The sequence below is a fragment of the Pediculus humanus genome, genomic scaffold (genome assembly GCF_000006295.1).
Source record: "Pediculus humanus corporis 1103172107382 genomic scaffold, whole genome shotgun sequence".
In the NCBI taxonomy this organism is placed as follows: Eukaryota; Metazoa; Arthropoda; class Insecta; order Psocodea; family Pediculidae; genus Pediculus; species Pediculus humanus.
In genome coordinates, this window is record NW_002987009.1 from 38,635 (window position 1) to 54,359 (window position 15,725).

Genomic DNA, 15,725 nt, shown 5'->3' on the forward strand with positions numbered 1-15,725 from the left:
GAGTCGTGATAATAATAATAACTTTTCAAAGTTAAAACAAACAGTGAAAAAAGAAGATTACGATGAATTCGATGATATAAAAACAAACGTGGAAGTAATAATCGGAAAGGAAAAGAATTTTCAATTCAGTAAAACCAAAACAATGATCGAACAAAGCAAAAGAGGAAGAGAAAAAAAAAAAAAATTGATTTTATATAATACCGGAGGAAACCGAAAACAAAAACAAAAACAAACGGAAATTGTTGTTGTTGTAACAACCGATTGTTTGTTACCTGAAAGTTGTTGTAACGTTACATTTTGCGTTTAAATGAAATCGTTTAATTGTTTTCTTTTTTTTTTTTTTTGTTTGCGTTCATTAAACTTTGCTTTGAGAAAAATCAAACGGTTTAAACGTTTAGTTATGATTAATATCTTTGAGCAGACGACATTTTAACGGAGGAAAAACAATGCAAAATTAAACTCAATATAAATGGAGGAAAAGGACCAAACGACGACCTCGACGAAAAATTACTCGTTTGTTCTATTTATGTGATAGTAGTAATTGTATTACGTGCGTTACGATGATAATGATAATAATAATTATTATCATTATTATCATCATTAAATGAATACAATAAAAATTAATCCCGTTAATGTTAAAAGTTAATGAAAAAAAAAAAAAACAAAAAAATTATTATTATTATTATTTTTAAGAATGACACAAAAAAAAAGTTTTTTTTTTCCGTTATTAACATCAAAGAGTTTTTTTGCGACTTTTTTTTTCTTCTTTTAATTTAAAAAAAAATATATATATGTATATGTATTTTATTTAATTAAAATCTATTTCCGGTTGTAAATAATAGCGGATGTGATGACGATAATAATAATAATAATAATAATAATAATAATAATAATGATAATATTAATTTTTATTAAATAATACATATATCGAGCATTTTTTTTTTTTTTTTTCGAAGAAATTTACTCATTTTTTTAGTTAGAAATTGTCTAAACGAGTTTTAATCGAAACTTATTTATTAATAAAAATAAAAAGAGAGAGAGAAAGAGAGAAAGAGAGAGTAAATTGAGAGAGAACAAAACTACCAGATTTGGTTTTTGTGACCGCCTTTTAAATGTAAAAAAAAAATTATTTTGTAAAAAAATTATTATCGAAATTAAAATGTTTTTCCTTGACATTGAAGAAAATAAAAATAAAATAAAAAATAAATTAAACGATCATTAAAAACGCATGAAAAGAAAATAATAATAATAATAATATTAATTCGATTTTAATCGATAGGAGGAAAAACAGAAAAAAAAAACGAAAACGAAGGCGACATTTTTTTTTTTTTCACCTGTATCAGAAAGTAAATACTTTTGTAAAAGATTAAAATAAAAACAGGTGTAAGGTTAAGGTCAAGTATTTATTTTTCGATCAAGGTTTTTTTTACGAATCGTATAAATTGATCGATGTATCGATCCATCGATCGATCGATCGATCGAAAAACCGACAAGAACAAAAATTGGATTAAAGTAATTTTTTAAATATTAACGTCGGAAATTCGAGAATTTCCGACGAATATTACCCTCCGGGTAAGGATCAATCGAGAAGAGATTGGTCCTGAAAAATATAATGAAAGAAAGAAAGAAGAAGAAGAAGAAGGAGGAGGAGGAGGGGGAGGAAGAGGAGGAGGAAAAAAAAACTGCATTAAAAAAAATGTTGAACCCGGAGGTGAGGAAGAAACCTACTAACGAGAGCGAGTATCGGAATATAACAATAATACTATTGAACTTGAAATTTTTTTTTTTTTCTTTTCGTTTTTCTTTTAATGTTTATCATATAGTCGAAAAAAAAAAAAAAATACCCGGGAAGGGAGTATTGAGGTCAGTGACCGACTTCACACGTTAACAGCTGATTGTGAGCCTAATGGAGCATTTCAAACCCTGTTTTTATCATGTAGAAACTTGTTCTTTTTAAAATTCCACAATTCCACGATCGGAAACCGTCTTTCGTAGGAATTTCGAAAAAAAAAAAAAGTAATGATGATAATAATGATAATAATTTCCCTAAAGTTTTTCCGAATCACTGGAGAAAATGGCCGGCGACATCAGATTAAAAAAAAAAAAATTTTTTTTCCGACCGCGTGACTTATTAACTTACCCTAAAAAAATTTTTTAAATAATGGCAAATTATACCTCACGTGTAATTTTTTTTTTTTTTTTTTTTTCACGGTTTAATGGAGATAATAATAAACTGATTTATTTTTTCTCTTTCTGCTACCACGATCGTTTGTTTCGCCGCATTGATTATTCTTTTGTATTCTTTATTTATTTGCATATGCGGATTCAAATTTTCATTTTAATAAATTTTGAAAGGAGAGTATCGGTATTGATCAATGGATGGATGCGGTCGTCTTTTTTGCGGTTTTTTTTTTTTGGGGGGGGGGAAATAAAAAGTTCTGGTTTTTTACACGAGGGGAAAGAGAGAGAGAGAGAGAGAAAACGTCAATTTCGAAATTTTTCCGAGCCTTTCTTAACGTCTTCCCCTCCACGTTTTCATTTAGGAAAATTATAACAAAGACAATTTCGAAATGAGATTTTTTTTTTTTTTTTTTGGTTTCTAGAATATCGAACGTGTTTATTTTCAGGGTATTTTTACTTTCGAATTCGTTTCCCGTCAGTTTTTTTGTTAAACACTTTCAGACGGTATCAAGTACTAGTTTTAAAAAATTTTTACATCGTCATTTCCTTTGAAAACTTTTAATTTCGTGAAAATTTTTTTTAATTCGTCACGCCATCAATTACTTGTTGTTTGTTTCAAAGATAAATATTTAATTGTTGATGCCATAAAAAAAAAAAAAAAGTAGCCAATTATTAATCGACTGAAAGAAAAAATTCTTCTTCTTCTTCTTCTCGTTTACGTTGTGCCAGATATTCCGGTCTAAGACAAAAAAAGTACAAAAAAAAAAAAAACAAAAAAAAAAAAAAAACTTTTAGTTAAATCAAGGCTTTAAATTTTAATAAATAAATAAATAAATAATATCTGGTTTTTTTTAAGAAAAAAAAAAAAGGTGCCCACATTTTGCTTCAAGGTTTCTACCACGTGCCACATTAGCCATCTGATTGTCTACATTTCATTTGATTTAAAACGTTTCACGTACCTTGATTCCCTACATTTTCAAATTTATAACTTTTAAAACATTTTTTTTTTTTTTAATAATAATATATATGCCCGAAATTAATTTTTGATATCACAATCGAAAATTAAAAAAAAAAAAAAAAAATTCGAAACGTTTACAAACGATTATTCCCCCCCCCCTTCCCCCCAAAAAAAAGAAAAAAATTAAAAACTTTAAAAAAATATTTCGTGGGGTCTGAGATTTAATTATATTAAATTATGATGGTTTGTTTTTTGTTTTTGTTTACAATCGATTAATCGATTGATCGAAAAATTTATAAATGTTTGTTTATAAAAAAAAAAAGCAAAAGACAAAAAGAAAAAGAAATTTTTGATGTTAATAACGAAAAGACGCTCATTTGCATAATTAAAAAAAAAAAAGCACACAAGGCATCATCATCATCCATTGGCCAACACCATTTCATCTTCTGGTTCTTCTTTTTTTTTTTTTTTGTGGTTTCGATTATTAAACAGCCTCAGTATTAATTTTTTTTTTTTTTTTTTTAAAAAAAAATTTTATGCCTAAATCGTTATTTCAACTTCTTATAAGGAGGTCGATTCGGTCCTAAGGCGGCATTTCAAATTTGCTTTTTCTTTTTGTTTTTGCAACCTACATATAAATATAAATTTTTTTTTTTTTTTTATAAATAATAATAATAATAATAATAATAATGATTCTACTAGATTCGGAAGTAAAAAAAAAAATTAAATGCGGATTAAAAAATTTTTTTTTATAAATTTAGAAAGAGGGAATTGAGAGAGTCTGGTCGTCGTGGCATGCCACCACCCGGTGGTGGTACAAAAAAAAATTTACTTAAGGGCTTCCGTTATTCTGAAAATAATAAATTCACAAATTCCGGTCTTTAGTTATTTAAAAAAAATTAAATCGAATTTTTTTTTTTAGTTACCATCATTATTATTATTATTATTATTATTATTATTATTATTATTATTATTATTATTATATCGTTTGTTTGTCCGCACTCATCAAATGGTTATTTAAAAAAAAAATTTCAATTTAATTTGACACACACACACACATACGCGTTTTAATTCTCGAATTTATGTATCTTGTGTAAATAATTTATTTACGTAACGATTAAATAAATATCTATGTATTTATGTATATTATTTATGTAAGGTGTGTTTGTGTTGGATTCGATACATAAAAAATTTTTATATTAAAACATTAAAAAAAAAAAAAGATGACGGTTGTAATGTTTTTTTTTTTTTTTTCTCGTAAAAATTAAAATAATGTTACGTTTTATTACGTCAATTACAAAAATTATGGAAGTATACATTTGCTAAACATTACTCGAATTACATTAATATAAATATCATCATTATTAATATTTTTATATATATGTATGTTATTGAATATCAAATCCGAGAGAGAGAGAGAGAGAGAGAGGAGTTTTTCACGTCGTAAACAAAAGGTATTATGTTGAACGCAATGATGATGATGATGATGATTCCTTCTTTGTTTTAGAATGAGGTTTTGGTTCTGGAAACTCGTGGGTAACGCGAACGTGGGCAAAAGAACTTTTTTTTTTTTTTTCGAAAAAAGTTTAAGAGGTGTAACGGTCGCCCTTACGAATTAATGATAATTTCTTGCATTCAAATTAATTTTTTTTTTTTCGTACTTTTAGGTTAAGTGTTTGACTGGAGAAACCATTTTGGATTTATAATCAAAACTCCCTGGAATTTGACGTACGTAACTTCCTTCGCGAATTATCTGGAGATAAGGAATAAAAGGATATAACACCACATCACGTCAGTGGGGGTGAGTCTAATTAATTAAATTTAAATTAATCGCGATTTTTAATTTTTTACGTAACGATTCAAAAAAAAAAGAAAAAAAATACGTAATTAATAATTACTTATGTAAGGGGGAATGGAATCAATTAAAAATCAAACGTTTTAATTAACTTATTACCATGTAATCATTATTATTAATATTATTATTATTATTATATATTTAAACTTCGCACGCTTCAAGGTAAACTTTTCACGAAGATTTTACCATTTTGATTTTGTTGTTTTTATCTTATTAAGTTTTGTCGTGGGATTAATTTGCCCCCTTTTTTTTTTTTTTTTTATCATCTTACACGACGTGTATGAATTGATGGGTTTCTTTCCTCTTTTTTTTTTTTTTTTTTTTAAATAATAATAATTATTATTATTATAAACAGAATAAGAATAAAAATTATGTAAAGTAAGCAAGTTCATATTTAAAAAAAAGGAATTTTAACTGCGTTCACATGTAATAAAAACTCTCATTATTTATTTAAAAAAAAATGTGAACTTAAAAAATTAAAAAAAGACTTGGTAGTTTTTAAGGTATTTGCCAAATAAGATCTCAACCGTGATGAGTACCTAATAATAATAATAATAGGTTCGGTCGTTAAAACCTCCTCTTCTTCTGTTTTTTCTTCCTCCACGTTAATTCCAAAATCCACCCACATTTTAAAACTTAAATCGAAATGAAAACAATCGAAAATGATTGTTGGGGGGTGGGTTGGGTGGGGAGGGGGGGTTTCATTTTTTTCCTGTTTAATTAAAATTTTATAAAATTATTTTTGTTCGTTTTGGGTGGGTAGTTGTCGGCTGAATAAAAAATTAAAAAATCCGGTAAAAAAAAAAAAAATTTTTAGTACGCACATCCGTAATAAATTTCGTATGGGTTTCGTTAAAAAAAAAAACAAGATGGAGGAAAATTAATAAATATTTAAATTTTTTAACCCGAACGTTTAAAAATAAAAATACTTATTAATTACGTAATTTTTTAACGGTTATTAATGATATTAATTGATAAACGTAATTTTTTTTTATTATTTTTTTTTTAAATGCTGACTGTAACGATTATTGACTTTTTTTTTTCTTTTTTTATTGACCATTTAATTACTTTGTAACGATTGATACTAATAATAATAATAATGATAATGGGAGAGAATGAATGAATGGTAGGTAAATTGTACATGAATTTTTTATTTAGTTATGCGAGTTTAGTAAGACGACTTTGGTATTTCATTATACTTAACCACCACACCTACCGTAGCCAGGTTTTTTTTTTTTTTTTTGCACCTGTGTGCTTCTTCTTTCCCACTTTTATTCTTACTCATCTTCATTCGAAGAATATATATATATAATTTTTAATGCATTCTTTGGTGGAAAGTTTTTTTTTTTAAATTGACGTTGATTTTTTTTTCGTTTAAAAAAAATGGCGACGAAGGAAAAATCAATAAAATTCAATCAGTATCTCGATAGTTTATTTAATTATTTATTTATTTATTTTTAATTTACTTAATTTATACATTTTGTGATTTAATTATAATCCGCCATTCATTTCTCCGACCGTTTCCACGTATTCGACTGCCGCTTCTCGTACTTTTTCCACATTTTCCGGAGTTCCGTGATTTTCTTCGAACGTTAAAAATTTTTTAAATAACGTTTTCATTTTTCTCGGACGTAAGCTTTGTGACGTTGCTCTTTCTAAAACTTGTCTGGAAACGTAAAAAAAAAAAAAAAAAATTCGTTCAAATAATTTTAGAAAAACGGGTTGTGTGTCATCGATGAAATTTTAGGTTTATCGTTGCCCTTCCTTTCGAAAAGGAAAAAAAAATGGCGCGCACTTAAATAATTTGCACGGACCATCAAAATTTTTTTTTTTACTTTTTTTCGTTTAAATTTTTCCTGGGCGTGCTCTTGAAATTTTGTAAATTTTTTTTTTTTTTATCTTTTTTGATCGATCAAGTTTTTATAATCCTCCGGGCGACTGTAATTTGTTTTTACGTACGAAAGGCGAGGCGTAATGTAAAAAATAATCTACATAGGTCTTATACGTCCAACTAACACAGTTTTTTTTACAACGAATGTAAATATGATTTATCGGCATGAAATTTCGGATGATTTATTTCTTTTGAAAAACAATTAAGTGAAAAAAAAAAAAAAAAACCAATTAAACTAGTCTATCGAACGATCGATCGATCGATCGATTGATTACCTTGCGAGATCGATGTGATTCGATTTGACTAACATGTCGACGTAGCAACTCCAAATGTCTACCCTCTTAGGAAACGATCCCAATATCGATTCGTATAACGTTTGAGCTCTTTCGGGACTTCCGTATTTATTTTCTAAATGAGCAAATTTCGAGAGAAGTAAAATATCTAAAAAAAAAAAAAACAAAAATTTCAATTTTGTTTTTCCTCTTGGTTTTCCTTTTTTTTGCTCTCTTTCTCCGACCGAGACACTCACGTTGTTTTTTATTTAATATCGTCAAAGCTCTTTGCAAAACAAATCTTGCCGATTCTATTTTTCCAACCGTGAAATATGCCAAACCGACGTCGTACCACAAATTTTCCACGTCTTTGTATTTCTTCAACATGAAATTACCCAACTTTTCCATTTCTTGATAATTATTCGTTTGTCCGTAAAGATTTAACATGTGAAGATGAATCTTGTAAGGGTCATTGTACTGTAAAGCCTCGGTTAAAATCTTATTCAGAGATTGCTACAACAACAACAACAAAATAATTTTGTTATTTTTTCAAAAAAATAAAAATATTAAAGACGATAAAGGAAAACTTTAAAAATAATTTTCTCGACGACTAACTTCACATCCGTAAAGATTTTCCAAATTTAAAAGCGCGATCCATATATTTAATTTTTCCTGTTCCTTTCGAAACGAAATGGCTTTTAAAGCTCTTCTCGCAACCGTTCTCGCCGCTTCTATTTCCGTGTTCTGAATGTGAAAGGCCATGTATTTCAACCAGGTAGCAGACGAATCCGGATTCGCCAATACGGAACGATCGAAATCGTCGATCGTTTCCGGTTCGCGATCCGGATCCATGAGTTTTTCTTCGATATATCGCAAACGTTGTTCTTCCGTTTTAGATTTTTCCAATTTTTCACTTTGAGTCAAACGTTTTCGTTTTTTCTTATTGTTTTTACTTTCGTCCTCCTGTAACGAAACACAAAAACGGTTAAACGTTAAACGAGTTGAATTTTTTATGTTATTTTTTAACGTTTCAAACGCACACCATTCTTACCTCTTCGTCAGAAGATGAGTCTTCTTCTTTCTTATTTAAAACAATTCCGGATAGTAGAGCTTTGTCTTTCAGAACTTCCCATTTAAATCCGACGTTGAAAGCGTTAGAATTGTTCATTTCCGTTTTGTTTCCTTTGTCGTCGTCGTCGTCGTCGTCACTTTCCGAACTCGAACTTATCGAAATTTTTTCCTCGTTGACGGTTTTTTTTTCTTTTCGAAAAGGATATGGGAAAGTTAGTTAATCGTTAAAATTTATTCGAATAATTTTTTTTTTTTTTTTTTTTAAATTTTAAATTTTAAATTTACTCACTCGATGGCTCGACTTTTTTTATTTCGTCATCAACTTCGGATTTGATATCAATGTCGTCGTATTCCAAATGGGGAACGGAATCGTTTAGCGTAGAAACAAAAACATCCGATTCGGCGTCAACCTCTTGTTTTATTTCCGGGACATAATCATCATCCCCAACGTGTCCATTGGGAAAACCATTTTGATGAGGGGCGTCAGTTTTACTTTTAATCTTCGACTCGATGATTTCCAAATCGTCCGAATCCGACGTTTTTTTTTTCTTTTCGTTCCGCTCAATTTTTTCGATTTCCAATTTTCTTTTCAACGATAAAATGGATTCTTTTAATTTTTGCGATGAGTTTTTCAAAAATAATTTTTCTTTTCTCGCAACGATTCGAGCATCCAAAGCCAGTAAAAATTTTGAATTTTTCCTGAAATTTTATAACGTTTTTTTAAATTTAAAAAAAGTAATAATAATAATAATAATAATAATATTTTGTGAGGTTTGCAAATGTTTAAATAATTGTAAAACATACGTGGTCACCCACACGACGACTTCTTCTCCCACAGAAAATGAACATTCTTTCAACATCAAATCGTTTACGTGTCTTTTCTGAGGCAAATAAGCAAATTTTCCAATTCCTTTTCCCTTGAGCTTAGCCACAATCACGTTTTCGTTACAATGTACGATTTTCGCATGTAATTTATCCCAATTCGGTTCGTAAACTTCTTTGACATTTTCTGAAAATCAACAACAACGACAGCAACAAATTAAAAAAAGTCAATTTATATAAAGTTTTTTTTTTTTTACACTGACGCAATTAAAAAACCAACTTTTTACTGATTTGAGAGCGTGAATGTAAATCATTTGCTCTGGACCATCGATCCAACAAATGTGACCTTTGACTTGATCATTTTTTTCAAATTTCCCCTCAACCAAACCCAAATCACCGTCTTCCGTTTTAACGATCGCATGTTTCGTACGTATTTCTTCAATTTTTCCGGTAACGAATCGACCAAATTCTGCGTTTTCACTGTAAGCGTTCAAATGCTTTTTCTGACGTTCTACTAATGTTTTCATTGTAAACAAATACGAATCCAAAAATTCCAAGCTGCTCTGTTGACGATAATAATAATAATAATAAATTACATTTTATACGATCGACACAAAACGAATCGAATTGAAAAAATTAAATAATTCTCACGTCGAAATCTTTATTCCACACGTCGGACACTCTGATGGAAACGTCCATTTTATGATCGACGATTTTCATAATTTTACCGTACAATAATTGATATTTATTTAATTTGAATTCTTTCGGAAAATCCTCACAAGTGACTCTGACGAAAAAATTCATTTCTCCCGGTATCAAATTGTGTAAAAATTTCCTATTTGTTTTCAGGCTCTGGTTCTTGTATAAAAACGGTAGGACGGAATTTACCGCGAGTAAAGATTTAAAATCTTCTTCCGTTTTGCCCTGAAACGATTGAGAATTTTTCCAAAAAAACATTCTGATATTTTTTTTCCCGACAAATTATTATTATTATTATTATTGTTATTTTTCGAACCTCGTAAAGACTTTGAAAAATTTCTAGTGTTCCCATTATTGGCAAACCATTTGTTTCCGATGCGAAAACGCAATAAGCGGAAAATTTTTCGTTGGGAAAATAAGTCGATAGCAAAGGAGTCGTTAAATTTTGATGAACGCTCAACAGTTGTTTGGGTAAATAACCTGTAACGGAGTTTGTTCGTCATCAAATTTAATATTTAAAAAAAAAAAAAATTTTCTTTCAGGTTCGAAAAGATACCTTGACAGGTTTTTTTCTTGTTGACTTGAACGTCTAAAAGAAAACCATTTTCCGTTTTGTTCACAACGGTTACGTTATATTTTTTGCCCACTTTTAAAAGATCACTTCCTTCGGTCGACGACAATAACGATAATAATAATTTATTTTCACTCGTTACATTTATCGGGCAACATTTTATCTGTAAACGTAATGATAAAATTGTTTGCGATTTTCTTGTCTCGATAAATAATAATAATAATAATTTAAGGCAAAATTTTTGAAATTTTTTTTTGGAAAACTCACGAGATGTCCTTCTGCGAAATACGTTTTAAGAGATCCTCCATCTAGGTGATTGGTAAACCTTTTCGGTAGGATACCTATTACGCCATTGAAAAATTTCACTATGAGTTTACCGTGTAAAACCCTACTGATCACTCCCAGGTAAAAATGATTTTTTTCGAAATTTAAATCCATTAATATATTTTTTTCTTTTATAAGAGAAGGTTTCATCGTCAAACGTACGAATTTGCTCTCGGGATTTATCTCCGTTACCTTGAGGGAGGAGAAAAAAAAAAAAAATTACTTTTCGATTTCAACCTTTTGGATTGAAATAATTTCCTCCATTTATAAATTTTTTTTTTTTTACCCTTGCAACCACTTGTTGTCCGACTTTAAATCTCAAACTTGGATTTTTCAAAGGAACGTCAGTCAAATCGTTGAAAGCAACAGTTCCCAATATTGATTGTCCTATTTTTAACTTAACGGAATATTTCGAAAAGGAAAGGATTTTTGCCGAAATTATTTCGCCACATTTTAAATCCGTTACCGAAAAATATTTTTCTTGTAGTGAAGCCCTGGAAAATATTATATGTAAAATGTGCACGTGCGATTTAAATTCAATATCCTACCACGTATGGAAAAAAATGAATGACGTACTTATCCGTTGCTCCTAGATATTGCCTTTTCATGTAATTTCGACTTCCTAATCGTATTTGAGGGATTTTTTTGTTGACGGGGTAAAGAGTTTCAATACTTTTATCATTTTCCAATATTTTTTTATTATTTTTCAATTTAGAAATGGGAATAAAACATCTCGCGACATTAATTCCCTTGACGATTTTAACCACCAAACCGCTCCTTCTGGCTTTTACGACCTGTAGTAATGCATTTACGTAAGAAAACTGAGGACAATTTAAAAAATGACGTAAAAATTAAAAGTAAATTACCTTTCCGCTGACAATATCTCCAAATTTAAAAGGCCATTCTATTTTTTTTTTAGGTAATACTTTAAAATAAAGAACGTTAACCAAAGGTTTTACATATAGCAACGTGGCAATATATTCTGTTCCCACGTTAACTTTCTCTAAATTTGGAAATTTCATAGGCAAATTATCTTCGTAAATGAATCCCTTTTTATTGACGTCATTACCATATTTGACTTCTACGCCATTAAGCAATACCTAAAATTTCGAATGAAAAATAAATAAAGTTCGATTATGACAAAAAATAAATAAATTAAAAATTAACTGACAATGTTTGTACCTTTGTAACGACAACTTGAAATTGAAATCCAGGTACTAGAAAGGACAATGATACTGAAGAGTTAAGTTTTATGTAAGCTTTTTCAAAATCTGTTTTTAATGTTGATAATTGTACTGAACAAGAACCTGGAGATTTGAGACAACTTATAACCGAACTTCTTATAATTTGACCAACTTTTAATTCGCCATCTTCTTTAACCTTAAATAATAATAATAATAACAAAAGGTTCGGTATCATTTTGTTTAAGGTGATGAACATTAATAAAATCAATTTTTTGTACCTTGTCAAACTTTAAAAATCCTAGAACTTTATCTATACCAAAATCAATAATGAAACCATGATCTTCTTTACTTTTGACATTTCCAGTTAAAATCAAATCTTTATCAATGGCATCATAAGACAAATTTGAATTTATCATTTTCGGATCGCTTGTAACCATTAATGATTTCGATTCTTCTGACACTGATAAGATTTTTACTGGTAAAATGTCACCAGGTTGAAAAATTTCAGTCAAACCTAAAACCTGATAATAATTAATTAAAAATAATTTAAATACTAACATTATAGGTTTGTGTGGAAATGAAAATTTTTTAAAAACATTTTTTACCTCGCTTTGTGAGCTCATGTTTTGTATTAAAGATGTGTAAAATTCTGAAACGTTCGGAATGGTTATGACTCCCCTTAAACTACCGGGAAGTGAAACGTTGACAATTTTATCAGACACATCGGAAACAATTCCTAAAAGTATCATACCCTCTTGAACAAGGGAAGCATTTAATTCTTCAACATATTTAACTTCTAAACTATTTGATTTTTTAAATATTTTAGGTTTTTTTTTCTTTTCATCGACTTCTTTCACCTTTTTATTTTTTTTTTTAATTTTACTCTTTGGTTTTTTGAATAGCTGAAAATTTTTAATTTAACGCAATGAGCACACCTAAATAGTTTATGTGAGACAATTGAAAAAAAAAAACAAAAAAAATTATGTATTTCTTACTGAAAAAGATGATGAATTTTTTCTCGATTTGTCAAATGCAATTTTATTTCCTCCTCTTGGAAATGATTTTTCTCTTCCATCCATTTTGTTTTAATTAATAGGGTTCCTATATTTTCATATACCAAACGCTAAAGTTTTGAAAAATTTAATAATAATAATAATAATAATAATAATATATGTAAAATTCAACACGTGCGTTGAAATTCACATAGGATCGACATTTAAAAAAAAATAATTATAAAATAACTAGGAATTAATCAAACGAAAAAATTTACCCACCTAAAAACTCATCGACCGAAATAATTTATTTCGCAATAAAAATCGATTTTTTCCCCCTAAAATAATAAAATATTTATAAAAAATTACGGTTGAGAGCTTTCAAACTTGAATCTAACGACGTCCATCTTGAACGTTAGCACTGTACGCCGCCATATTGAATTTTCTATAAAAAAGTTTCAAAGTGTAACATGTAATAAACTTTTATTAAAATTATTTTTTTTTTAATTATCGGAAATGAGTGTTAACCCTTTTTTAATTACGCGTTAACGTGTGTTTTTGATAAATAATAATAATAATAATAATTGTTATCTAACGATATTAGGGGAAAAAAATGCATTAAAAAAATCGAAATCGTAGTTAGTTTATTTATTATTATTATTATTATTATTATTATTAGTAAAATGGAAACGTTTGATTTCCCACAAATTTTTTTTGAATTTGAATTCGTGAAGATAGCAAGGAAATCGTGCGTGTGTGACATTTATGATTCAATGGTAATTCCTTTGAAAACGTACCAAGTCTGAGGGAAAAAAAAACCTGTACACAAGTTATATTTAAGTTCGTTACGTTGAGTTTATTATTAATGACATTTAAAAAAATTTATATTAGATTTTCATCATAATATAGGTGAGTGAATATAACCGTTGCGTAATGTTTTCTATATTTTAAATTTTGATTTTTTTTTTTTCTTAAATTCGTTTCTATTTATATATCGGAGTGAAAAATAATTTTTTTTTTTTTTTTTTTTTTTTTGTTCGCATTTTATTATTTGCTATCTCGTGTAACTGGTTTATTGTCTATTACACTCTCTACTTTACCTTAATGCCACATATATTTCAAATGAAAGTTACTGACTGTCATTATCAGGGGAAAAAAAAAAAAAAATTTTCTTATTTTACATTTTTAATTTTATCATCATTGTTATTATTATTATTTTGTCACATTCTAAAAATAAATCAAAAATATTATTTTGGCATTTATATAATCAGTGCATTAAATAAATTTATCAAAGTTTCTTGTAAAATAATAGTGAGTGATCGAATAAAATTTTTTATTTTTCTTATTGGTTATGTTTGCGATTGTGTATACACATATGCATATTATCAGCTGCTGTTATTATCACAATACAGTAATCAATTAATACTAAGCTAACTAATTTGTAATTTATTATTATTATTATTATTATTGTTTTTTTTTCGGTTTTGAAAAAAGTCATAAAGGAAAATTGTTTTTTTGTTTCGTTGTTGTCGTTGTTGTTCCCCAGTGACACATATATTTTTATTTTCAATTTTTTTCATTGTTGTTGTTGTTGTTGTTGTTGTTGTTGTGTGTGTGTGTGTGTGTGTGTGGTAAAAAAAGTTTAATTTCAACATTGAAACCAATGAGTATTATGTAAATTTTATTATTATTACATCATTCGCCAATATTGAGGAAAAAAAAGAAAAAAAATTGTTAATATTTGTTTTGAAAAGATATAAATAATTAATTTGTACCTTGTTTTGCAAAAGTTGTCTTTCGTTTTTCTTATAGGTACAAATTCACTTAATGGAAACATGTTAATTAAAAACAAATCGATTAAAATTTCCATTTGTAAAAATGAGAAAATGTTATTATTATTATTATTATAATAATCATTGATTTTTGCATTTATTTATTTATTATTATTATTATTATTTTTTAGTTCGTTTGTCAAATTTATGTTCTCTATGTTATTTTTTTATTAGTTTTTATCGATTTCACTGATTAATTTGATTTCATTATTATTTTATCATTCAAAAATTTTCATGTTGTTTGTTGTTGTTGTTGGTTGTTGTTGTTGTGTGTGATTTTTTAATTACATTTTTTATTTAAATGTTTATTGTAATGTGATTGAAAAGAAAAAAACTAATGTTGTGAAATTGTTTCGAATAATAATAATAATAATCAATTCAAAAAAAAAAAAAAATAATTGAAATTTAATTATTGGTTATTAATAATTTTTTTTTTTTTTGTGTTTTGTTAAAAATCAGGTGTTTTTCTCTCTCTCTCTTTCTCTTTTTCTCTCTTTCTCTCTCTCTCTCACTGTCAGTGTCGTCTTATAATATGTGACAAATGAAAAATAATTAATTGTTAGTTGAAGGAGGGAGGAGGGAGGAGGAGGAGGAGGAGGAGGGGAGAGCATTGAGCGATCACGTTTTCGTTAAATGGTAATAATAGATATATCAATGTAAAATGATATTGTCTTATTATTATTTCATCAAGTTCAGAGGTCACAACAATCGCTGACCAACATATGTAGAGTTAGCGAAGCAAATGTTTGCGATCCGTTGGTTTTTTTTTTCCGAGTTGCACGGGTGCGTTTATGAGTGCGTATATGAATGTACGTACGTGCGTACGCGAGTGTGTATGTGTTTATGCGTATGTGTGCGTGTGTGTGTGTAAATGTCCGTCGTTTGTACGATCGCGTTGGTAGATTTACGTAGTATCGCGTACGGGAAAAGGATTCCGATAAAACGGTTAGCAATAGCGAATCGATATTCTTTATATTTTTCTTGTTATTATTATTATTATTATTAATTTTTTATTGCATGATCAGTATCAGTTTAGTAACGGCGAACGTAACGCGACGTGTGTCAATCATTTG

The 15,725-nt window shown here is 28.1% G+C and overlaps 1 protein-coding gene across 1 annotated transcript; it reads right to left on the bottom strand.

Annotated features, from left to right (window-relative positions):
• Window positions 1–6,485: 6,485 nt before the first annotated feature.
• Window positions 6,486–13,255, bottom strand: Phum_PHUM025080 (programmed cell death protein, putative; the record flags this gene model as incomplete). The annotated part of the gene is made up of 20 exons (XM_002422906.1): window positions 6,486–6,660; window positions 7,194–7,326; window positions 7,415–7,670; window positions 7,773–8,120; window positions 8,209–8,339; window positions 8,518–8,927; window positions 9,033–9,237; window positions 9,331–9,613; window positions 9,702–9,974; window positions 10,066–10,229; window positions 10,306–10,483; window positions 10,588–10,836; window positions 10,943–11,138; window positions 11,221–11,438; window positions 11,511–11,744; window positions 11,827–12,024; window positions 12,107–12,349; window positions 12,434–12,629; window positions 12,824–12,929; window positions 13,219–13,255. 20 exons carry the CDS (start codon window positions 13,253–13,255, stop codon window positions 6,486–6,488), a joined length of 4,233 nt encoding a protein of 1,410 aa, XP_002422951.1.
• Between the last annotated feature and the right edge of the window lie 2,470 nt (window positions 13,256–15,725).